The following is a 24,245-nucleotide window of genomic DNA, read 5'->3' as shown; positions in this document are numbered from 1 at the left end:
AGTAATAGCCTTTTACCATGAAGACTGTTACAGAACTGTGCACTTAGCGCAGTGAAACCAGTATAGTATTTAGGACTGCTGTAAGTTGACAAAAGGGAAAAACAAATGACAAAAAAAAATGAGGTGAAACAATGCAGAACACCAGAGATAAATGGAGGCTATGAATCACACAGAAATTGGTTTGAAATTCAGGGCTCATCATTAGACAGCATTAACCGAAATCTGACAAAAATTAGCACCATTCAGACAGCATTAATCAAAGCCAAAGTGTATTAATAAACAGCTCAATCAAATCCTGTCTGGTATTGAACCATTTGTAACAGTCCGTTCTCTGCAGTCACCTTAGCATGGATGAACCTGTCAACGGTGCTCTTCCACAAAAGACAGACAATTAATAAGGCATTTATTCATTATATTGTAAAACACGGTATTATTGTTATAAAATGACATTTTATAATGAAGAACATCAAAAGTGACAAGTGTGAGAAGGCGATACATAAAGAAATCAGTGAGAGTAGAACTACCCATTGAAAGACAACAAAGTGAGGAAAAGATAAAAATGGACCATCTTTACACCCATTGCAGTTTTACACAGGAGAATCCCCACACTACAGGAGGCTGTAAATTATACTGATGTCCATTTCACAAAGAGTGTCACCAAAGACAAAGAAGAACACCAACGCAAAGTCGAGTGGGTTGACTGTCAATGGTCACCACTGATAGCTGATAGTACCCACACACTGCAAAAGTGGTGAGAACACTGCAGAAAGAGCGGGCAGGCGACTGCTTCAGGCATCCCCTAGCAATGGGAGTTAGTGCAGGTACCACAGAAAATCACACAGTAAGGGAACAGGTGGATAGCTGGGCAAAACTTGAGATATTTGGTAATGTGAAGAAGACATTTACATTTATTCATTCAGCTAGCACTTTTCTCCAAAGAAACCTACAATGTTAAGGTTACAATTATTACAAGCTTACAGTTACTTACCCATTTACAGTATCAGCAAGGTAATTTTACAGGAGGAATTTATGGTAAGTACCTTTCTCAAGGGTACAACAGCCAGAGGTGGGGATTGAACCTGCAACCTTTGGATCCAAAGACAGTATCTTGAACCACTACACTACCAGATTTGATTAGAAGATACATGTCTGGGTGTTTGTTCAGATGCTCTGCTCATCAGTTAGCCCATCTACACATCTGACCCACTCATTAGCTTGACCCTCGCTCCACACCAGACCACCAGAGATCCCTCAGCAAGTCCACATCCACCCATCCCCAGATAAAGCTCCAGGGCTCAAACCTGCATGGCTCAACACTGTCATTACTTGCATGGAATTTGCTGCTATCAGATAAGAGTAACAGATCCCCAGGGAAGTATCCAGCAAGAACTGGGGAGACAGAACCTACTGAAAACTCTGCAGAACTGTTGTGCAAGCAGCCTGCTGCTCTGGACCCTGCATTCACACTCACCTATAAACAGCAAACAATCGCTCCTCTGTTCATAATGGAGCGTCATCCCTGACATCTTGTAAACTCTCTAACCTCATCACAGTATTAGAACATTTCCCAGAGTGAGTCAGGTGATGGCAGCTTGGACAGACAATTAGTAAAAATGACAGAGGTGGTCGCAGAAAAAAAAAATCAAAAACCCTAACATCTTCACTTGAGACTCTGAAATCCCATGACCTGCATGCAGATATTTACATTTTCTCATTTAGCAGATTCTTTCTCCAAAGCAAAGCATGATGATTGCTATGTAACATTTATCAAACCCCTTCATCCGAAGTGACTTACTGAAATCTCCACAATGAGACACACACACGGAAGACAAAGATTACGAGCCAGAAGTAACCGAGCTGGCCTCACCGCTGCCTGCTGGAAGGCGCCCTTGGTGTAGGTGCCTCCACCGCGGTATGTGATGGCTGGGATCTCCTGGTTGAACAGGGAACACTTGTGCTGGTGGGGGCGTAGAGTAGAGATGTGGTCCACACGCCGCAACACGTGTGCCTTGGATGAGAAGGTGACCAGGGCCACGCGCGTGGCTGACTCGTGCACGGGGAAGTCAGAGAGCAGCTTGCGCACAAAGCGCAGCTCGCTGAGGAAGTTGGCACTGCCCACACTGGAAGACTCGTCCACCAGGAAAACCAGGTCAAGGTAGGAGCTGCGCTGGCGGAGGCGGCGCACCTGGCGTTTGAACATCTGGCCCAGCCGTGCCACTCTGCCCTCTGCGGTCTCCGCCGGGTCCGGCCGGGGTGCTGGAACTGGCGGCCAGCTGCTCGCTAGATGCAGGCAGAGCCAAAGGGTAAGGACGGGGCACCACATGGCCCTGTGGATCCCCAGGCAAGGTGGCAGCGTAGGAGATGCAGCTGTTGAAGGAGAATATTACTCTACTCTTCCTGTCCTCTGGCTTTAGCAGAACGAGCGAGCGAGCGAGCGAGCGAGCCTGGGGTCGTCCCGGCGATGAGGGACACTGTGCAGGCTGCCTGTTCAGAAAGCTAAGCGAGACGGGAGAGCACCTCTCCTTTCTGCCTTTAGGCTCCAACACTCCAGCATCTTAGCCAAACTGAAAATGCTTTTCCTCCTCTCCTTCGAGATCATTTAAAAAAGAAGAAAGTTCTTGGAGAGAGGAGCTGAGGGGAGGGAGCGAGCGAGAGAGACAGAGAGAGAGAGACAGAGAGAGAAAGAGGGGGGGGACAGCAGGGCAGTTACAAGTATGAAGAGTTTTTCCTCTGTTCTCCTCTCTTCTTCTTCTACTACTACTACTTTCCTCTCGATCTCTTTTTCATGCCTGACTGGTGTGAGATTGCGTGTCAGCAGAGCGCTGTGCCTGTCGGTCTCTCCACATTCCCAAAGAAAACATGAGCAGCAGGAGCGCTGATGAGCTCCATATGTGTGGCATCGAAGGGGCTCCGCTGGAATGAGACGGAGAACGGAGGGAACGGAGAGGAAAGCGTGAAGAACCGCATCACACAGCAGAGACCGAACCTCTTCGCTTAGTCGCGAGTTTCCTTTCCACCGAGAGGCGAAGCGACACGACGAGAGTAAAAACCACGTCGTCGTCGTCGCGTCTCCGCTCACTTTTCCTCACAACTCGTGTCGTGTAATGAGGTAAAAGAGAAAAAAAAAAAAAAAAAGGTAACTTTGGGACACTGACTGTTAATAAAATTTTTACTAAAAGCTCTCCTGTGCTCACGAACGTTTCTTCTCCGCGTTGAACTTCACTTTGGACAGAAGTGCCTCATGAACGTGTAAAACTGTGAGGGGAGTCGCGCTTCGCCGCGGAGAAGAGAAAAGAAGCCGCTAGAGGTAGGAAGGCAGGGCTTCGCGAAGCTTCTCTCAAGACGAGAGCACTTTTCTGTCACCGTGGCGTGGCACTAGACGAGCCTCTCGCAGCCCTGCTGCATTATTTACGGCTGTTGTTGGGCGCAAAGTCCCTGTTTAGCCCCGAAATCGTGCGTTCGTGCTTCAGGAAACACGACTCGAGCGCAGACAGAGAAGGACTTTCGTTTCGTTTCGAGCGGCTCGCGCTTCCTCTTTCTGGCGGGAGAAGGAGCGCGCGCCGGGGCCGCTGTTGCTCTCGGACGGGACGCCGCCGGTTCAGATGAAATCGGTGTTTAAGAGGGAAATGGGGCGGCACGGCGGCACGGTGGCGCTAAAGGACGCGGGTTCGATCCCCCCTCGGTTTGTGCGGAGTTGCCTGTTCTCCCCGTGCCGTGTCTGCGTGCGTTTCGGCCGCCTGCTCCGGTTTCCTCTCACGGTCCAAACACATGCAGTTCAGGTGAACCGGAGACTTTGAATTACCCTTAGTGTGCGTGTGTGTGTACGTACCCTGTGATGGACTGGCATCCCGGCCAGGGTGTTCCCTCCCTCAGCCTTGCGCCCGGTGTTTCCAGGATAGGCTCCAGATAACCCCGACCCCGATCAGGACAGACAAAGCCCTTATGGAAATGGGATGGAACGAAATGTTTTATGCAAAGGTAACTGTTAAGTGTTCGCATGAAACCTCAGCGCTCTCCAGTGTTTGTACGTAAAATAAAAACGTTACAGGCCTAAACAGGTGGTGCGTTAGGAATTTCCTTTCGGTGACAAGTGAACACAGGAGCAGGGCAGCGATTTCTTCTTCACAGTTCATTTTTGGTACACTTTTGAATTTTGCTTTCCCCAGGTGCGATTTGTCTATTATTAGTATTGTTGACATTGTCCGGTGTCCCGTCCAATAAGTACCATGCACCGCTAATTTGCGGACAGACCCCTCCCGTTCCCACACATTTACACCGCTTATGCCATGACTCTGAAACAGTTCCTTCGCAACACAGTGCAGATGGTAACTTTACATTCCTTTCTGTTTGCGTGTATGAAAGGGACATAGTAAACAACTTGTGCGCTGATAGAAGTGGGACGACCCGACAGCCCACTGGAGGGGGTGATGGGGACGCTGTCCTGCTCCTTGTCCTGTCCTGGAGCGGTTCTGGGACCTGGGAGATGTGAGATACCCCTCCCCGCACTAATGGGGACAGAGCAGCAAGACGCTACTCTGTGTGTAAATGTCTGGATGGCGCAGCAGGCAGCGCTGTTGTCCCTCAGCTCCTTGGCGGGGCAGCTGGACGTGGGTTCGATCCCTACACCGTCCTGTGGTATTTCAGAAGCAGAGCACCATCACCACCCAGCAGGAGACCTGCACTGTCTATTTCTACCCGGGGCTCCTGTAAACGGGCCGCGCTGTAGACTGTGCATTTCTGGACCTGCCGGGGGGGGGTCGATCTCTTCTTCTAGATCACACCGGCCTCACATTGCTCCTGATCAGACGTCGAGAAGACCATCCGCTGCTGGCTGTTCTCCCCCGCACGCCTGCTCTAGTTCTCCTCCTCATGCATCTCTCTCCCCCACCCCGCAGCGATCATCAATCTCCGTTTTATCCTCTTTGACCTCCTCTCCCTCACTACCTGTGTTTTCTCTTCTCGCTGCATGCGTGCGCACACGCCCTTTGTCTGTGAAGGTTTCTCCCTGCTTCTTCATTTCCTTATCAGACCTTCCGCTGCCTGTCCGCACAGCTGCCTTTTCCGACATGATTAAATGGACAGCACTTTAAACGGGACGTCATCCATTCAAATGCCTCCTATTTACACAGGCAGTCCGGTAAAGCAGTTTCAGCTTGTCTGTTCAAGGGCAGCTGGGAGTGAATCTGAGAAACGAAGGAGAGAGAAGAGAGAGTCTCTTCATTTGGTGAAATGAAGTATGGCAGATGATTGCAGTATAAATTGTGCAGAGCTGTTCATCCCCGGTGTCTCGTCCACCCGCACCCTGCCCTCTGTCTGGGGCTGTGCAGTGCAGAGTGAAAATGAGCTGTGAGTCGTGGGCTCCCTCATGTCGCTTTCCTTCAGCCCTCACCTGGGCCATCCATCTCCCATGGGGACACACGGTCAAGGAGACATGGTCCAGATACTTCTCTGCAGGACATGAGATACCAAACGGAGATGTCCAGGAAGCTCAGCGCTCTGCCCCTGCTGTCGTACCACACACATTGTATCAATGCACACATTATTGCGTGAACCAGGGACCTTATAACGCTCTATCATTGTAAGTTTTACTCATCTTCTTCATGCGCTCACAGATGTAGAACCCTCAGCCAGGGAAGGTCCAAAGTCATAAGGTTTATGACTGGTGCGTGAGACACCCAAACATCACAAAGTTATGGCAACATGCAGTCCAGTTTACAAGTACATGTTTTCATGTACGCAGACGTGTGATTCTAAGTGCAGTTAGTTTCTTTCCGCCCTATGAATCGAGGTTCGTCATACGAGTAGCTGCATAAAACTGTCCGAATATCGACAATTCCTTCCTAATAGTAATTTCAATCTATATAGAAACGTTTGCATTACAGGAGTAGTTGCGTGAAGGTTTATCCATTCTTTAACAGGCATGGTGACACAGTTATAGTGCAGGAACATGCACACATTGCACGAATTTAAGAGATGATGGGTGAAGCGATTTCGGAAGAGGTGAGTTTTAAGACCCTTTTTAAATGTGGACAGAGATTCAGCAGTTCTGAGTGAGAGGGGAGGTCGTTCCACCACAACGGAGCCAGAACCACGAGACCACCAAGCAGGCAGATGTGGAAGAACGTAAGTGCCTGGTGGGGTGTAGCGGATGATCAAGTCCTGTAGATATCTGGGAGCAGTTCTAATGATGCATTTGTAGGTCGTAACCAGGGTCTTAAATTTCATCCGGGCAGCTATATACTACAGTATTACATTATTCATGCAGTTATTAAAGCTATGAGTATGCCTACTGGGCAAAGGAGCCAAAAAAAAAAAATCTGGGGGTCCCAGTGACAGTGACCACCACCCCAACTGCTCCTGGGCATTCTGGATTAAAGACAATTCAATTTACTACTGACAACATTGTAGATGAGTGTTAACTTGATGTCAAGTTCAAGTGGTTTTTGGCATAGAACTACGTCTTTCTCCTCACTAGGTAGGGGGGTAACTTGGGAATTGACCGTCACGAAAAAATGCAACCCCTCTCGCCGCTACTGCTCGCAAATTAAAAGACACAGAGAGACAGTGCATATACCGTTGGACGGAGGAAGGAACACCGCATCAAACGAGATATGAACGGCCGCTGCCGGTTCAGCCTCAGCGAGCTGGCAACATTGCAAAAGTGTTCCACATTTGGCTCGTTATGGAGTTGCCGCGCGTTGCGCTATATGTCGCCACGTTCGAACCACATGTCATAGCGTTGACGTCAGCACCTCAGTTCGTAGCTACAGAGTCGCGCTATCGGACACGTATCGCGCCGGCAGGAAAACCTTCATCTAGACCGAGGCAAGGGGCTCGAAGGCGACTCGTCGAATTAAACATTTCAAAGATGCCCAAAGCACACGACGCGAAGTACTATCGCGACGACGAGCTGCGCTTAGGGAGCAAGCCGAGGCCTCCGGGATTCGAAAGACACCAGCCAAGACACCGGCTCAGCGAAAGCGTGAATTAAAATTGACTCGGGCGGCCTCGGAGCCTCAACCGTCGACTTCTCGCGCCCCCGACATCGCCCTGCAGCACGAGCCCATGCACGTGGATGCAGCAGCGACCGACCTGATATTTGGCCGAGCGGGTCGGGACTCGCCACCCACACGTAGTTCTGCATAAAGAGATGCAGCGTAGTAAAGCTATGCGCCTGAACATTTTTTATTGTCACTCCTCTCTGTACAGCTTGCGTACAGCGGAATGAGATGTCGTTTATCCGGAGACCCTGGCGGTGCAACACGGAACGGTACGCAGGACTCCATAAAGTGCAAATACGCAACAAATAATGTCCCAGTTCACATGGATACGTTTTGTCCATCATAGCAGGCAGTTATCAGCTTCAGTCAGCGTGGAGCGCTGGTATGACAGCTGCCCGGCATCCTCATGTCTTATCATATGGAAACAATGCTCAACAAGAGAGAAATTGTTAGTAACGGACGACAAAGAGATTAGACAGGTTAATAGGAAAACATTTACATTTATTTATTTAGCAGATGCTTTTCTCCAAAGCGACTTCCAGTGGATACTATGCAGTGTTATGAGCCCACACACCTTATTCACCAGGGTAACTTACACTGCTAGATACACTACTTACAATGGGTCACTCATCCATACATCAGCGGAACACACACTCTCTCTCTCTCTCTCTCTCTCTCTCTCTCTGTGTGTGTCACTCACACACTGTGGGGGAACCTGGACAGGAGGAACCATGCTGGAGGCCACAGTTGTTAAGAGCTCATTCTCACACACTTTTAGGGCGACTCGTTAAGACAAGGGCGCAATTAGCCCCTTTCACCTTGTAACAGTTATCTTTGACATATGGAGGTCAGTAGCAGAACACACACTTCATGGAAGAGTCCATTCTCAGCACTCTTTCTTCACTGTCAGTGCAGGGTCAACGTGGTCCAGAGCCTATCCCAGAAACACAGGGTGCGACACAGTGTAGAGCGCCACACTACAAGCAACTTGCAGGAAACCCACAGGAGCAGGACAACGCAGCTCACCAAGAATCACATGATCACCACAGGAATCACTGGAAAAACACAGCTCCCTCTTCTGTTCAGGCTAGCTGCCTTTATCGTTCTTCTGCTGGCCCTTAAGTGTCCGCAGCTGGCGGTCATTCAGTCAGTCAGCTGGGGGCAGGGGTTGGCCTTTCACACCTTTCCGTCATACAGCTCCCACCCCCTGCCCTGGCGCACTCGCATGCGTGCTGGCACACGCGCTGGCACACGCGCTGGCACACACGTTGGCACGCACTCACGCGCGCGCGGGGAGAGGGACATGTTGAAGCCGTGCCGTTTGCTCTGTGCCTGCAGCTCTGAGCCACTAGAGGGAATCACTTCTCTACGGTCCAGCAGAGTCTCGGTGCCACTTGTTTTTGTGTATCGAGAGCACAGCAATATTGGGCTTGACCACTTGTACCGTGTATTGAGACGGACAAATGAACCAAACCAAGTAATGATTTTTATTTTTGTTAGTAAACCCATTTCTGGGGCAGCGAGGTGTCCTGAGCATGACAGGCCCAACGAGGATCACCTGCGGCGGATCAGGGGACGACGGCATAAAAGGGCGGTCCGGAGCACACCCGGACGCGGAACCTTGTTCAGCCCCGATCATCGCTCTAGTGTACGCTTCCCGAATCCTTGCCTTTCCTGGTCTCCCGTCTCCTTTCCCTTTATTCTCTGGACCTCGCGCTTTCCGCGATCTCCTGCTTGTCTCACGGTTTACGGCTTTCGGATCGTCCCTCCGGTCACATTTGTACATCGGTGACCCTTGGATTGTCTTGTGACCACGGTTTTTGGATTCCCCCTTTGAACCCGTACGCGCCGCCCTTGGGTCCGACGGCTTTCTTCCGTTGTGACACCATGACACCTACTACTTACACCTCCACCGAAACTGAAAGAATTGCCTGCTGTATAAAGGATCATTATAAACTTCTTTACCTGGTACTAAATGAATAATAATGTGGAATAATAATATAACATTTAATTTACAGTCTTATAAGCAGTGCGGTGCCCAACAGATTACTGTGTAAGAGCACAATCGGTACTTTATTTGGGCTCCAGATTAGGAAAAACACCATACATGGAGCACGTCTGAAATGATGCGTTTTGTTTTTAGAAAAGTATGAATTTTTCCTTTATTTTCTTATCATTTTCTTATTTTGGCTCAGTGTATAAGGGATTTCTCTCCCCACTGGCTGTCTAAGGACCTTCTTCATTGCACTGCTTGCTTTGGCACAAAGTTGTTGTTTTCATTTCTGCAAATAGCAGCACAAATAGTGGAAAAGGTGGAGCGCTTGCTGTGAACAAGGCAGCCAGGCAGCCTGGCAGCCTGCATGCGGAGCTACTTTTAAGCAATCCAGAAGGACCTCGCTGGAGCAAACGGCTTCAGCAACACTTCTCTCCCGAGTCATTCGTCACAGGGAAACTGGTGGCCTGCAGTGTGGCGTTGATGCTCTTTAATCTGAAGGTGCTGGGCTCAAATCCCCCTCCTGCTGAAGGAATCGTGATCAAATTATTTACCCTACATGGGTGCAGTAAGGGCACGTTTCTTATTTAACAGTGTAAGCTGCCTTCCGCCGATAGGCCAGGAAAGAAATGGCCGACGTGTAGCGGAAGTGAAGCAATTCACCGTGTGTTGTTCTAAAGGCCGAAATACGCTCGAACCTTGAAGGCGATTCTGAAAAAGAAGCTACCGGAAATAAGATCTGTTCAGAGATGTGACCAAATTGTGGGTATCGCTTCAAAAAAATGTCGCAACGTGGGGACTGAGCGAGAGCGTGGAGACGTGTTGCGCACCAGGAGACACCTGACCGCACTCGGGCTCAAATTCATTCTTGTCTTCACTTATTTCCGTGAACCGATGTGTTTCGCAAGGTAGTTCCTCGGTAGTTATGGGATATCGCCTGGGCACGAGGCATGTCTCCGAAGGTCCCGGAGGCCCCACCGCCAAGGTAGGACATGAAGTTCATAGAAGAGCTCCGCAAAAATGCTCCTCTGTGACAAATCCCCAGCCCAGGTTTGCCGTGATGTACCTGTGTGCTCCATCAGCTTCTGAAATATCGAAAGTGCGACAGGCGGCTCAAAGTGGCCCATGAAAGCACCTCCTGCCCGAGTAACAAACGGGCCTCCGGTCTTTAAAACACCATTCGGGGTGAAAGACCATCTGCAGAAACAAACTTTGTCCACCAGAGCAGCAGGTGGCTTCGTGATTAATGGCCTGAACTTGTGACCGAAGGCTTGTTGTTCAGCCTGCAAACACACTGTTCTGTTTTCATATTAGAAAACATTGAACCTTAACTACTGACTACATGTCTAACTTGTGAACGAAGACACAAAAAAACTGGGCATGAGGAAGCAAACGATTCATTCCGTACATAATATATTCAATGTTCGTCACCATCTGGTCACTTTCGGTTTGCAATCGAAACAGACACGTGACAGCGGACAGCGGACACACACCTCTACTTATTTGCTGAGGAGTTTCTGTAAAAGTCTCAGATATAGCTATAGGAAATAAAAAGTACGCTATAAGACTTTAACATTTGCATTCATAAAAATAAAGAATAAACAAACTGGAAAATATTTTGAAAATCCATCACTTGAATGTTTGCAACATGACATACAAGTCTATGAACCTGTGTAAAAATGGGAGGCAATAAATCAGCTTCACCCCAGGCAATTTTTTACAGCCTAATTTTTTGGTGCCTTCTGTCTCATACGGCAGTGGAGAGATGGCAGTTTTGATGCGCTGAAGGGTAGGTGAAACTTTTGCTAAAATATTTGTTTGGACATGTTAGCTGCATATTCCAGTCGCTGGTTGGAGAACAACAAGGCAGAAGTTCTGCTTCTTGAATATACTGTATTTGATCTCTTTCAATACATCACCTAGGTCCTGTTGAGGCTTGAACCTGGTTGGGGGGGGTACCTACCCTTTCGTGCTAAGAAATAATAGGGTACTTTACTGTGTACAGTGAGTCCCTGTGGCTAAGAAATTGAACTGAGAACATCATTAACAAATGCTTTTGAAAACCATGGGCTAAAATTTGTGTGAAAATGTTTTTACCTGGGGGGGCGCGGTGGCGCAGTGGGTTGGACCGGGTCCTGCTCTCCAGTGGGTCTGGGGTTCGAGTCCCGCTTGGGGTGCCTTGCGACGGACTGGCGTCCCGTCCTGGGTGTGTCCCCTCCCCCTCCGGCCTTACGCCCTGTGTTGCCGGGTTAGGCTCCGGTTCCCCGCAACCCCGTATGGGACAAGCGGTTCAGAAAGTGTGTGTGTGTGTGTGTGTGTGTGTGTGTTGTGTGTGTTTTTACCTTCTCACCAGGTGTGTGTCTTGAGTCTTTAGACTTCAGACGTTGTCACTCAGGCAACCTGACCAGGGTGGTTCAGGTCACGTTCTGTGTCCAGGTGGCGCTGCCTTGAAGCCACAGCTCACCTGTCCTGATCTACAGCCATCGCAATGCCGTCTCTGCAGCCTCAGTCACGAGTTTCCTGGCATCCCTCTTCTGGCTGCCTGTAGGACCCAACACACCAAAAGTCCAGATCCCTGCAGACCCCCTGCAGCACACACACTGCCCTCCTGCCCTTTGAATGGCACTGCTCCACCAGCCCCTTGTGCTTCATCTTCTTCCTCTTGGTGGTCTCCTTCATGTGTTCTTCTCAACTAACTGTAAACTCCAACAAAGTTCACACACACACACACACACACACACACACACACACACACATTTTCAGAACCGCTTGTCCCATACGGGGGTCGCAGGGAACCAGAGCCTACCCGGCAACACAGGGCGTAAGGCCGGAGGGGGAGGGGACACACCCAGGACGGGACGCCAGTCCGTCGCAAGGCACCCCAAGCGGGACTCAAACTCCAGACCCACCGGAGAGCAGGACCGTGGTCCAACCCACTGCGCCACCGCACCCCCCTTCCAACAAAGTTCAATTCAATTCAATTTATCTTTATAGAGCGCTCTTCTCACGCAGTGACACAGAGCACTTTAACACAGGCATAAGGCAAGAAAAACAAACATCAGATAAGAAACAAAGAAGACAGTTGACTACCGATGATCAAAATATAATACTTTTATAGAGCTATAAGTATGTCTACTGGCCACGAACGAAAGGAAAAAAAATTCCCAACTGAAAGCTGAGGGAGAAAAAAACCTCTGGGGGTCCAAGGGCCAATGGCTGCCCCCCCCCCCCCCCAACCTCCTGGACATTCTAGATTAAGTAACAATTCTAAGCCACTTAGCAAGTAATAATGATATTGTTGCTAAATGGTATCTTGGATCCCCAGCTCAGATGGAACGTCTCATCCATCATGGCAGTTGGTCATCATCTTCAGTCAGCATGAGCTGCGTCTGTCACAAATGTCCGGCCTCCTCAAGTCTTATGTAGCGAGGCAGTGATCAACAAGAAGAAAGAACTTTAGAAAGAGTTACTAATTTGTTAGTAATTTGTAACTTAAACAAGTCAATTTAATATGCATTGGTATAAACGTGGTAAAAACAAACACAGGCAAGTGGAATTACATTTCGAGGTGAAATGCCTGGGTGAACATGTAAATCTTTAGTCTGGATTTGAAAACGGAGACAGGCGGGGCATTTCTGACAGTAACTGGTAGACTATTCCACAGTTTACGTGCTCTATAACTAAAGGCGTGACCTCCTACTGAGGTCTTATTGATCACACATACTTTAAGGTAACCCGCATCCAGTGAAGGAAGATGTCGTCCTGGGATATACGAATCAATAATCTCACAAAGGTAAACCGGAGCAATTCCATGTACTGCCTTATAGGTCAAAAGAAGGATTTTATAATCAACTCTAAATGTGACCAGGAACCAATGCAGTGATTTCAGTACCGGTGTTATATGGACGTACTTCCTAGTTCTAGTGACAATTCTCACAGCAAGATTTGGTACCAACTGTAGCCTGGGTACAGTCTGGTACAGACAACCCGACAATAAAGCATTACAGTAATCCAGCCTGCTGGAAACAAAAGTATGAACCAGTTTCTCAGAATCTCGTCTACAAAGGAATCGCCACATTTTAGCTATGCTTCTTAATTGAAGGAAGCACGACTTAGTCAAAGCATTTACATGCAATACAAATGACACATTCCCATCCAATGGGACACCCAAATCCTTGACACAATCCGTACGCTTTGCCTAGAAGCTTCTGGAGCAAGATGAGTTCTCGCCTCAGAAACTTCTCTGTGAAAGTGGGCGGAAACCTAAGCTACCAGCTAAGTCAACCATTGAGTGTCCCGAGGGGGCATCAGCTTTTCCCCAAATGTACAGGTTGAATGGACCCGACTGCACATGGCGTAGCACCTGGAGCAGGAACTCGTATGGAGAAGGAAACAAACGAACTGTACTTAAGAGTCACACATTGCAACTATGTCTCTTTCTCCTAAGGTAGTGTACAAACTGTATCTTCTACGAGATTTACGTCGATTTGGAGAAAAGCGTCTGATAAATGAATACGTGTAAATGTAACTTGATAGACTGGGGCTCTGCTGTCCAGAGCTCTGCATGCAAGACTCTACGTTGCAGTGCTTGTTCTCACCTCATCCGTGCTCCACCATACTCTCTGCTCTTGCCCCCCTACCATCCTGGACATCCATCCATTGTTCTTCCTCCATAGCTGACTGCACCTCAGCATATAATGGCAGGATCCCTCTGAGGACACGTGCGTATGGTTGCAGTCCCAGTCACTGTGCTACAATGTAGTGCCACAGGGAGACAAGTGTGAACATTGCCCATGTCCATGTGGATCAGAGATGATTACAGTACTTTAATGTGAATACCTGCACACCGCATTAGAGTGGTAAAACCTGTGTGGACAGCTGGCAGTGTAGTGATTGGAGCTGCTGCCTTCAGATCTAAAGACCTCCGGCTGTAGCACCCTTGAGCAAGGTACTTTCCCTAAATCACTCCAGTTAAATTACCCAGCTGTAAAAAAGGTAAATAATTGTAACCTGAACACTGCGAGTCGCTTTGGAGAAAAGCTTCAGCTAAATGAATAAATGTAAACCTTCTCTTGTCATGTCTGCATAATCTAAATTTAAACCTCTAAATGTATGTGTTTTTAACTCATATATCAGTCACTGGACAGTTCACTGCTTGTCATGAGGTCAGGAGCTCAGCTTAGAGCATGTTGTGAGTCATCTTGGCTGGAGCATCATGTCAGAGGCTATGAAAAATGGACTCAGGCTAAGAAAACCTCCGCCCAGCTACTTGTCCAAGCCATGGTGACATCCCATCTGGATACTGCAACTCTCTCCTGTGTGGCCTTCCTGCTCCTGCCATCAAACCTTTTATTGATTTAGCAGACACTTCTCACCAAAGCGACATACATCTCAGCAAAAATACAATTTATACATAGCATCAGGAGAAAAAGACATGGCTGCAGAGATGTGAATCTTAAGTAAACCTAGTTTGTTACTTTCCACTTGATGCACCGATGTTCATTGCTCGATGAATCCTGATAATGTTCCTACAATTTTTTTTATAAGAAGATACACAAACAATCACATACACTGTCGGAGTTGCGGCTGTATAAAGCCTTATCTGGGGATGATCATGAAGTTATGGTGCATGAACATTTACACCATACATGAGCTGGAGAGATCTTGGGCGAAATGGGTCTGGAAAAGGTGAGTTTTCAGACCCTTCTGGAACGTAGGCAGAGTTTCAGCAGTTCTGAGTGAGAGGGGGAGGTCATTCCACCACAACGGACCCAGAACCGAGAACCTCCGTGCTTTACCTTTCAAGTGCGGAATCACCAAATGAGCAGAAGTAGACGAGCGAAGGGGTCTGGTTGGGGTGTAGCAGTTGATCAAGTCCTGTAGATATCTGGGAGCAGTTCCTTTGATACATTTGTAGCCATAACCAGGGTCTTGAATTTGATGTGGGCAGCTATAGGAAGGCAGTGCAGAGAAATGAGAAGAGAAGATACATGCGAACACTTTGGCAAGTCAAACACAACTCATGCAGCAGCAACGTTCTGTATCAACTGCAGAGGTTTGATGGCAGTAGCAGGAGGGCCACACAGGAGAGAGTTACAGTATCCAGACAGGAAGTCACCATGGCCTGGACGAGTAGTTGGGCAGAGTCAGTTGTGAGGTAAGGATGGATATTGCGAATATCATGCAGGATGTATCTGCAGGACCGGGTTGTGGCTTCGATGTGCTGAGAGACAGACTTGAGTCCATCATCATTCCCAGACTCTTAGCCGAGGAGGTAGGAAAATTGGTGAGTTGTCCAGTTTGATCGATAGATAGTGACAGGAGGACAGGCCAGCTGGGAGGTGAAGAATCTCAGTTTTGGAGAGGTTGAGTCGGAGTTGGTGATCAGACATCCATGAAGAGATGTTCGACAGGCAGGCATCAATGCATGTGGAGATGTCTGATGCTCCAGGTGGAAAGGAGAGGAATATCTGGGTATCATCAGCGTAGCAGTGGTATTTGAACCCATGGGAGGTGATGACCGGGCCGAGGGAGGAGGTGTAGATCGAGAAAAGAAGAGGACCCAATACCGAGCCCTGCGGGACACCAGTTGGGAGAGGCAGAGGAGAAGAACGAGAGCTCTCCCAGACCACTTGATAGGATCTGTCAGGTAGGTAGGACTCAAACCATCTTAGTGCTGCACCTTTGATCTCAAGATGACTAAGAGAGAAGAGTAGAATCCCGTGGTTGATGGTGTCAAAAGCTGCAGACAGACCAAGGAGGATGAGGACCGAGGAGAGGGAGGCAGCTCTAGCAGCTTGGAGAGCGTCAGATACCGCCAGAAGGGTGGTCTCAGTGGAGTGACCAACTTTGAAACCAGACTGATAACCATCAAGGAGATGGTTCCGGGTGAGGAAATCGGACAGTTGATCACAGGCTGCCCGCTCAAGGGTTTTGGACAGGAAGGAAAGGAGAGAGACCGGTCTGTAATTTTCAACCAGATTGGGGTCCAGGGAGGATTTTTTTTAACAGAGGTGAAATTAGAGCGGGTTTGAAGGCAGCTGGGAAAAGCCAGGAGAGAGTGAGGAGCTGATGATAGAAGAGATGAAGGAGGAGAGTTGTGGGGAAATGTTTTGAAGGAGTGACGATGGGATCGGATCAAGCGAGCAGGTGGTGGCTCTGTGCAGTATCATGAAGTCAGAGATTTCTGATTCGGAGAGCGGCTTGAATTCAGAGGGGATAGCTTCGCAGGGAGGTCCAGCACGAACCGGGCAAGTTGATGCTGAGATCTTGTCAGTGATTGCTTTGACTTTGTCTCGGAAGAACAAAGCAAAGTAATCAGCAATGAGAGAAGAGGTAGGAGGAGGTGGCGGGGGACACAGAAGGGATGAGAAGGTGGCAAAGAGACTGTGTGGTTTTTTGGATTCAGACTGTATTTTGTTGTGGTAGAAGGAGGTTTTAGCTGAGCAAACAGAAGAGTGAAAAGTAGCTAAGAGTAGTTTTTAGGCATCCAGGTCCAATCGAGTCTTGGATTTACACCAGAGTCGCTCTGCAGCCCGGAGTTCGGTCCTGTTAGCTCGTAAGGTATCAGTCAGCCATGGGGTGGCACTGCGGGGTGCTGGTCTAGAAGACAGAGGACAGAGAGAGTCAAGGTGGATGATAGGGCAGAGAGAGCGTCCGGGTGTCCAATAGTGCCGAAGTCGCACGGCTACTTGACGCATGATCCCTTGCGGAACACGGTACCGGTGACCTTCCTCGGTGGAGTCCCACAGGTAGGCTCTCTCGTGTTCGCACCAAGAGGGTGCTGCTATGGATCGCTAGCTGCTATTTAAACTGGGCTGAGATTCCTAATCAAAACCAAAATTACTCCAACAACGGCGACCAAAACAAACAACCAAAGAGACACGATTAATCGATCGATGGAGTCACGCCCACTCCCTGCTATGGGACACAGAATTGTTCTGGAGAACGTGTGCCCTAACAAACCACAAAATACAATTTAACAAACAAATTAATAAAAGTGCCACACACAACCGATTGTGTGTGTATCCGCACAGCTACACGACAGGAATGCGCATCGGGAAAAGCGGTAGCAACACGACTACACTTACTTGACACACCACGAACTGCAGTGACAGACCTCCAACGCAAAATATAACGCACAAATTTTTTAGTAAAAAATACCCTGTAAATTTTACAGTGATTTACCCATTTGTGCAGCAACGTATTTTTTTACTGTGAAAGTACCTGCTGCCCTGTCGAGAGGTGAAAAAAGGCTTTTTGCCTCATTAGTCACTGTTCTGCATGTTTAGGTGAATTTGGTGATTCCTGCTGGAAACTCCCTGCACAGGAACCACAGCCTGGGACAGTGTCCTGCGGCTGCCCTTTCCCCTTTGACCTCTAAGAACATGGTGAAGTTTCCCGCTGGGTCACAGTGCTGTTCAGAATCAGAATCAGAATCAGAATCAGAATCAGAACGAGCTTTATTGCCAAGTATGTTCACACATACAAGGAATTTGTCTTGGTGACAGGAACTACCACAGCACAGACAGAATGACAGTGACAAGACAGGTGAGAAGATAGAGTACGTGAACAAGGGACAAAAAATATTTAAAAATATAAAGTACCCAATATACAAAAATAGTCACTAGATACAAATGCAAGGGAGTGTGAGTAAGAGATATGTGATAAATAGTTATAAATAGCATTATGTATTGCACGGTTTACTCTCTAGGGGAGAGATTTAGGTGTTCATGAGGTAGATGGCCTGAGGAAAGAAACTTTTCTTATGCCTGGCTGTCCTGGTGCTCAGTGCTCTGTAGTGCCGGCCAGATGGCAAAGGTTCGAAGAGGAAGTGGCCTGGATGCGAGGGGTCTACAATGATTTTGCTAGCCCTTTTACTGACTCTGGACGAGTGCAGTTCTTGGAGAGCTGGGGGGGATGTGCCGATGATTCGTCCAGCAGTCCGAACTATCTGCTGTAATCTTCTGATGTCTGATTTCGGAGCTGAGCCGAACCAGACAGTTATAGAAGTGCAGAGGACAGACTCGATGACTGCAGAGTAGAATTGCATCAGTAGCTCCTGTGGCAGGTTGAACTTCCTCAGCTGGCGAAGGAAGTACAACCTCTGCTGGGCCTTCTTCACAATGGAGTCTATGTGGAACTCCCACTTCAGGTCCTGTGAGATGGTAGTGCCCAGAAACCTGAATGACTCCACTGTTGCCACAGTGTTGTTCATGATGGTGAGTGGGGATAATGCTGAGGTGTTTCTCCTGAAGTCTACGATCATCTCCACCGTTTTGAGCGTGTTCAGCTCCAGGTTGTTATGACTGCACCAGACAGCCAGCTCTTGGACCTCCTGTCTATAGGCAGACTCGTCGCCATCCCGGATGAGGCCAGTGAGTGTGGTGTCATCTGCGTACTTCAGGAGCTTGACAGAGGGGTCTTTTGCAGTGCAGTCGTTGGTGTACAGGGAGAAGAGCAGTGGGGAGAGCACACATCCCTGGGGGGCGCCAGTACTGATTGTGCGAGTATTGGATGAGAATTTTCCCAGCCTCACTATCTGCTGCCTGTCTGTCAGAAAGTTGGTGATCCACCGACAGATGGAGGTGGGCACAGAGAGTTGGGTTAATTTGGACAGGAGGAGGTGTGGGATGATGGTGTTGAAGGCCGAGCTGAAGTCCACGAACAGGATTCTCGCATAAGTCCCTGGTTTGTCCAGATGTTGCAGGATGTAGTGCAGTCCCATGTTGACTGCATCATCCACAGACCTGTTTGCTCGGTAAGCAAACTGCAGGGGGTCCAGCAAGGGTCCAGTGATGTCTTTCAGGTAGTCCAACACCAGTTTTTCAAGTGACTTCATGACCACAGATGTTAAGGCGACAGGTCTGTAGTCATTAAGTCCTGTGATTTTGGGTTTCTTTGGGATGGGGATGATGGTGGAGCGTTTGAAGCAGGAAGGAACTTCGCACATCTCCAGTGATGTGTTGAAGATCTTTGTGAAGATAGGGGCCAGCTGGTCAGCACAGGTTTTTAGGCAGGCCGGTGAGACGCCGTCTGGGCCTGGTGCTTTCCTTGTCTTCTGTTTGATGAAGACCCGACGCACCTCCTCTTCGCAGATCAAAGGTACAGGAGGGGGGGAGGTGGGGGTTACTTGAGTTGTTAAGTGATTGGTGGAGAGAGGGTCTGAATGGGTGTAGGGTGTGAGACAGGGTTTATCAAACCTGCAATAAAACTCATTCAGATCGTCGGCTAGTTGTTGAGTTGACACGGTGCCGGGGGGTGGTGTCTTGTAATTTGTGATGTCTTTCAGGGCTTTCCACACCGACGCAGGATCGTTGGCTAAAAACTGTTTCTTCAGCTTTTCAGAGTAGTTTCTCTTAGCCACTCTGATCTCCTTTGCCATAGTGTTTTTGGCCTGTTTATACAAGACTCTGTCCCCGTTCTTGTAGGCGTCTTCTTTGGCCTGACGAAGCTGTCTGAGTTTTGCGGCGAACCACGGTTTGTCATTGTTGTATGTTAAACGAGTCCTGGTAGGGATGCACATATCCTCGCAGAAACTGACATATGATGTTACAGAGTCTGTGAGCTCATCTAGATCGCTAGCAGCAGCCTCAAAGACACTCCAATCGGTGCACTCGAAGCAGGCTTGTAAGTCCTGCTCTGCTTCCCTAGTCCATCTTTTAACAGTCCTTATTACAGGTTTAGCTGATTTCAGTTTCTGCCTGTAGGTCGGTATAAGATGAACCAGGCAGTGATCAGAGAGCCCCAAAGCTGCCCGTGGAACAGAGTGGTATGCATCCTTTACCGTGGTGTAGCAGTGGTCCAAAATATTACTGTCTCTGGTGGGACATGTAACGTGCTGTCTGTATTTTGGCAGTTCACGGGAGAGATTTGCTTTATTAAAGTCCCCGAGAATGATTGTAACAGAGTCCGGGTGTTGTTGCTCTGTGTCAGTGATCCGGTCGCCCAGCTGTTGCAGCGCTGCGTTCACGCACGCTTGCGGTGGAATGTAAACACTTATGAGAATGAACGAGGAAAACTCCCGCGGCGAGTAGAAAGGCTTGCAGTTGATGAAGAGCGCTTCTAGGTCGGGACCATTGTTGTACCCATTGTTGGGGTTGTCAGAAAGGTGTGATTGCATGCACACACACGCACGCATGAACATACACTGTGGTGCGCATCACAATCCACACAAACCCCGGCTGCATCCCCTGCAGTGCTCTTCTTCACCGGCTCTCACTACTCGGCTCCATCCTCCCTACATTTTGCGGCGTGTGTTGAACCCATTTCTGTTTCTGCTGCCGCTGTTGGGGCAGCTGGTACTGGAGTGGGTCAAGCTGCTGCCTTTGACCCGAAAGGCAGCAAAAAAAAAAAAAAAAATTGGTAGGAGGGTATCAGGATTTGTCTATCCTGTGTCTTATGCACCTACTTGAACGATGAACCTCGGTGCAGCAAGTGGTAGGAAACAAATTAGGTTTACTTGAGAGTCACATGTCTGCAGCCGTGTCTCTTTCTCTTAACATAATGCATAAATTGTACTTTTGCTGAGATGTACATCGCTCTGGACAAAAGCATCTGCTAAATGAATCAATGTAATTGTAAATGTTTGTGTCTCATCTCCAGCTGTAATACTCTTGAGCAAGATACTTACCGTAAAATGACCCAGCTATGTAAATGGGTAGATAATTGCAAGTAGTTTAACACTGTAAGTTTCTTTGGAGAAAAGCCCCAGCAGAATGAATCAATGTATTGAAGCGCTGACCTGCTGTCTACTGTTGTGACCCCCATATAGAGAGTCCTTCCAGAAACTTCTGTGCTCCACTTGTCACGCACTCAGTGCCGAAAGGGTTGTGTTCCCTGCAGCTGAGCTCATCCAGCTGGTTGCTGCTTGTCCTCTTCTGCTTTCCTCTAACTTTTCCAACAGTTCCAGTCTTTTGGAGAGAATCTGATCTTCTCACACCATAACAATTCTTCTCCATCACAGATATGCACTTATGATTATGCATATCACAGTGTGTTTTATTCAGCATATTTCTTTTGCTGGGATGGGGTGGCACAGAAAGTAGTGCTGCTGTCTCACAGTGCCTGGATGGTGCGAGAGGACGTGGGTTTGATCCCCACTCAGTCTGTGTGGAGTTTGCATGTTCTCCCTGTGTCTGTGTGGGCTTCCTCCAGGTGCTCTGGTTTCCTCCCACAGTCCAAAAACATGCTGTTCAAGTTCCCCCATAGTGTGTGAGTGACAGAGAGCGTGTGTGTGTGTTCCACTGGTGTATGGATGAGTGACCCATTGTAAGTAGTGTATCTAGCAGTGTAAGTTACCATGGTGAATAAGGTGTGTGGGCTGATAAAACTACACGGAGTTCATTGGAAGTTGTTTCGGAGAAAAGTGTGCGATAAATGAAGTAACGTAAATGTAACTTCTGTGTGAAAATAAAGACGAAAACATTGTGTAAAGCGGGAAATTGTTCAAGTTTTGACATCCGGTGTGTGCTCCAGGGTGCCAGAGAGCTTTGGAGACCATCCCTGAAATATGACCCTGTGTGCTAAGAAAACGACTTCCATGGAAGTGTGCGGTGGGAGGGGAGGGGAGTGCGGTGGAGGGCTGGAATGCGGAGACCTGCGAGGCCCTTTAAAAGAGCATCCTGTCCCTGCAGCAGCGCACAGGACGTCCTGCAGCCTGCGGCTCGAACCTCTGGCCCGAGACCACCATGAAGCCCAGCATCTGCCACGTCGCTCTCGTCACCTGCCTCTTTGCCCTGATGGTCAGCGGAGGTACCTGTCCGTCGGCACCACATGCCAGCGAACTCGTGTCATTTTTACACCGGCGTGACGACGGCTCCGATGCTCCGCTGACAAACCGAAATACTTCTTTCAAAAAAACGGAAGCGAATGAAACTTTTCGACATTTCGGTCAAGCTGCGAAAGAGCTGCACGCTGCGCAGGACTCATTTCGCTCGCTTCTTTCTAGCCGAGCCCTTCAGGGCTCAGAGCCCACATGAGTTGACATGCTCCGCCGCAGGCTTGCGGAGCTCCACGAGTGCGACTCGGAGCCGTGGCTGAGCGCCAATGAGCTCGGCGGCGTGGCCCTCTGGCTCAGGGTTCGAATCCTAATGCTGCTGCTGTGCACTTGCAGTCTACTGCAGACCTCCCAGCATGCGGTGCCGCTGCATCTCCGCCGTGTCCGCCTGCCGCAGAGACGACATCGAGAAGCTGGAGACGCTTTCCGCCGGACCGCACTGCCCCAGGGACCAGGTCATGTGAGTCACGGACCCTTCCTCACTCGGCACAGCAGCGAGACACCAAACTCTTCACCGCGTTTTACTTTGCCTCGCTTGCATTAGGCATTCTTTACCTGCGCACTGTGTGCGGCTCAACTCAGATGTTTTTTGTCTAGTCCATTCCGGTGCGTTTCTTTCTTTCAGTTTATCGTGTGTTCAGAAACATCCAGACTGGGTGGAAATCTGGGCAAAACGGTGCAGATGTGTGAAATGACGCACTGGAGATTAACTAGCGGAGCACTTTCACACTCGGCCTCGTGATGCAATGGTGAGCGGAGCAGGTGTGACCTTCAACATTCGTGTCCCTCAGAGTCACTCTAAAGCATGGCAGGAAGAGGTGCCTGGAGCCCAAGAGCCCCGAGGTGAAGCTCTGCATCCAGCGGTTTATGGCACGGTAAGTGTCGCACTCCTCCTGCCGTACACTGTTCACTGTGGTAAACTCCATCGTGGCTCTTGGGTTATTCTTGGGTGAGAATTGAGTTGGACTCCATTTGTACAGAAAGCTCTTGTCACACAGCGACAGAGCGCCGAACAAACATACTGTAGGAATGATCCTCTCGCATGTACAAAGTGCACAGGACCGTTAACTTGAGTCAAACCAACGGCGTTTCAGAGAGACACTTCGAACTCTTAGCGAGAGAATGTGACGACCCGACACCGGCCGTCCAAATGACTTTTCTAGGAGTGATGGCTAAACGGGCCACTGAACTCGTGGAGAAAAGAGCAGCACGGCCCAGGTGGACGGTACAAGAGCAATGCGATTACGTTTAGTTTACGCTTCCGATCGAGCGCTACGACTTCGATCGGGGTAAAGTTGCCAAGATTTCTGCAGGTTATTTGTAGCGCGTTGTTAAAAAGAGCGCCGACTCTACGGTCAAGTAGAACAGCCAAGTCCTCGACGCGCTCCGTACACGCGAAGCTGAACCCGAGAGCGCCGAACTGCTCGGCCGGGAAACTCGCGAACCGGACTGAGCGCTAGAGCATCACCGGAGCATCACCCGAGAGAATCGGTGAAACAGACACCCCACCAACACACACACACGTGTGCACTCGCTGGATTTTCAGGTGAAGCCTCAGTCAGGGCCAGGCAGTTAGGAGTCCAAGGGTCACTTCCTCGCTGCCCACGGGCTGTTTGGAGCTTGTCCAATAACTATCCGGTAACTGTCCAGAAAGCGTCCGGAAAAAGTCGACGAACCGTCCAAACTCACCAACTGTCTAGCAACCGTCCAAAAGCCACACGTGTTTGTCTTTGTCTCCAACTCTGTTGTCTTTACTCTCATCTTTTCCCACTTACAGAAATAAAGTGATGTCGTTTGCATGAGAACAGAAGCAGAAGCAGAAGCTTCAGCGGCGCTTTTCTCCACACATTTTCTACAACTTGTCCTGCATTTGTAACTGACAGTCAAAATAGCACAAATAGCCACAGTGCGTAGTTTTGCGACACGCTGTAAATATGCTGCACTGTGTCACACGGAGTCCCCTCCATCATATTTATTGCCAAGAGTTAAGGAAACTGTGAACGTGAAGCTGTACAATAAAGCTCTGGTGCAACAAATAAAGGGAGTAATATTTCGCACATGTTCTTGGATCCCGTGTCATGCGCCTCCACCGCGAGCGGTCGGAAGAGTCCGATGTGCCCGACGGGCCGCGAGGCCCGGAGCGTCACGGCGCCTCCCTCCCGCAGAGGAACGGACGGCGACGCCGGTGACGGCGCGGAGGCCGAGGGAACCGAAGCGACCCGGGGCCCCGCAGTTCGTTCGCGCCATCGCTTCGCCGCGTCCCCGAATCGCTTTCTGTCCAAGGGTCCGGCAAGGGTCCGGTTGCGCCGCTCATCTCTCATATCACATGTACGCGTATTCATCAATGGGACACGAAGAGTGCATCGCGTCAACGGGAGACATTCGGACGCAGACGCGCGATTGTCGAGTACAGTCTGTGTCGTGTACCGCGGCATAAACCGTTCAAAAGTCGTTCGTCTCAGGTCCAAGTCAA

General features: G+C 49.2%; 2 protein-coding genes across 3 annotated transcripts in view; one reads left to right on the top strand and one right to left on the bottom strand.

Annotated features, from left to right (window-relative positions):
• svep1 (sushi, von Willebrand factor type A, EGF and pentraxin domain containing 1) overlaps positions 1-2,647 on the bottom strand; it is an 80,876-nt gene extending 78,229 nt beyond the window's left edge. For both annotated transcript variants that reach the window (XM_018730252.2, XM_029257697.1), the window contains exon 1: positions 1,868-2,647. In XM_018730252.2, the coding sequence (XP_018585768.2) occupies positions 1,868-2,323 (456 nt within the window). In that variant the 5' untranslated portion in view covers positions 2,324-2,647. The remainder of the gene's footprint in view (positions 1-1,867) is intronic.
• Positions 2,111-23,824, top strand: LOC108921042 (permeability factor 2-like). The gene is made up of 5 exons (XM_018730253.2): positions 2,111-2,155; positions 21,630-21,747; positions 22,109-22,232; positions 22,564-22,647; positions 23,550-23,824. The coding sequence occupies exons 2-5, from the start codon at positions 21,684-21,686 to the stop codon at positions 23,572-23,574; spliced, it is 297 nt and encodes a 98-aa protein (XP_018585769.2). The 5' UTR covers positions 2,111-2,155; positions 21,630-21,683; the 3' UTR covers positions 23,575-23,824.
• Positions 23,825-24,245: the final 421 nt, after the last annotated feature.

This window comes from Scleropages formosus, chromosome 1 (genome assembly GCF_900964775.1).
Source record: "Scleropages formosus chromosome 1, fSclFor1.1, whole genome shotgun sequence".
NCBI classification, from domain to species: Eukaryota; Metazoa; Chordata; class Actinopteri; order Osteoglossiformes; family Osteoglossidae; genus Scleropages; species Scleropages formosus.
Note: the sequence above shows the minus strand (reverse complement) of the source record. Positions and strands in the feature narration are given on the sequence as shown.

Coding starts and splice junctions, on each gene's coding strand:
- LOC108921042 (XM_018730253.2), top strand. CDS start 21,684: ATGAAGCCCAGCATCTGCCACGTCGCTCTCGTCACCTGCCTCTTTGCC. Junction 22,233..22,563: donor TGCCCCAGGGACCAGGTCAT/GTGAGTCACGGA, acceptor CGTGTCCCTCAG/AGTCACTCTAAAGCATGGCA. Junction 22,648..23,549: donor ATCCAGCGGTTTATGGCACG/GTAAGTGTCGCA, acceptor TCCCACTTACAG/AAATAAAGTGATGTCGTTTG.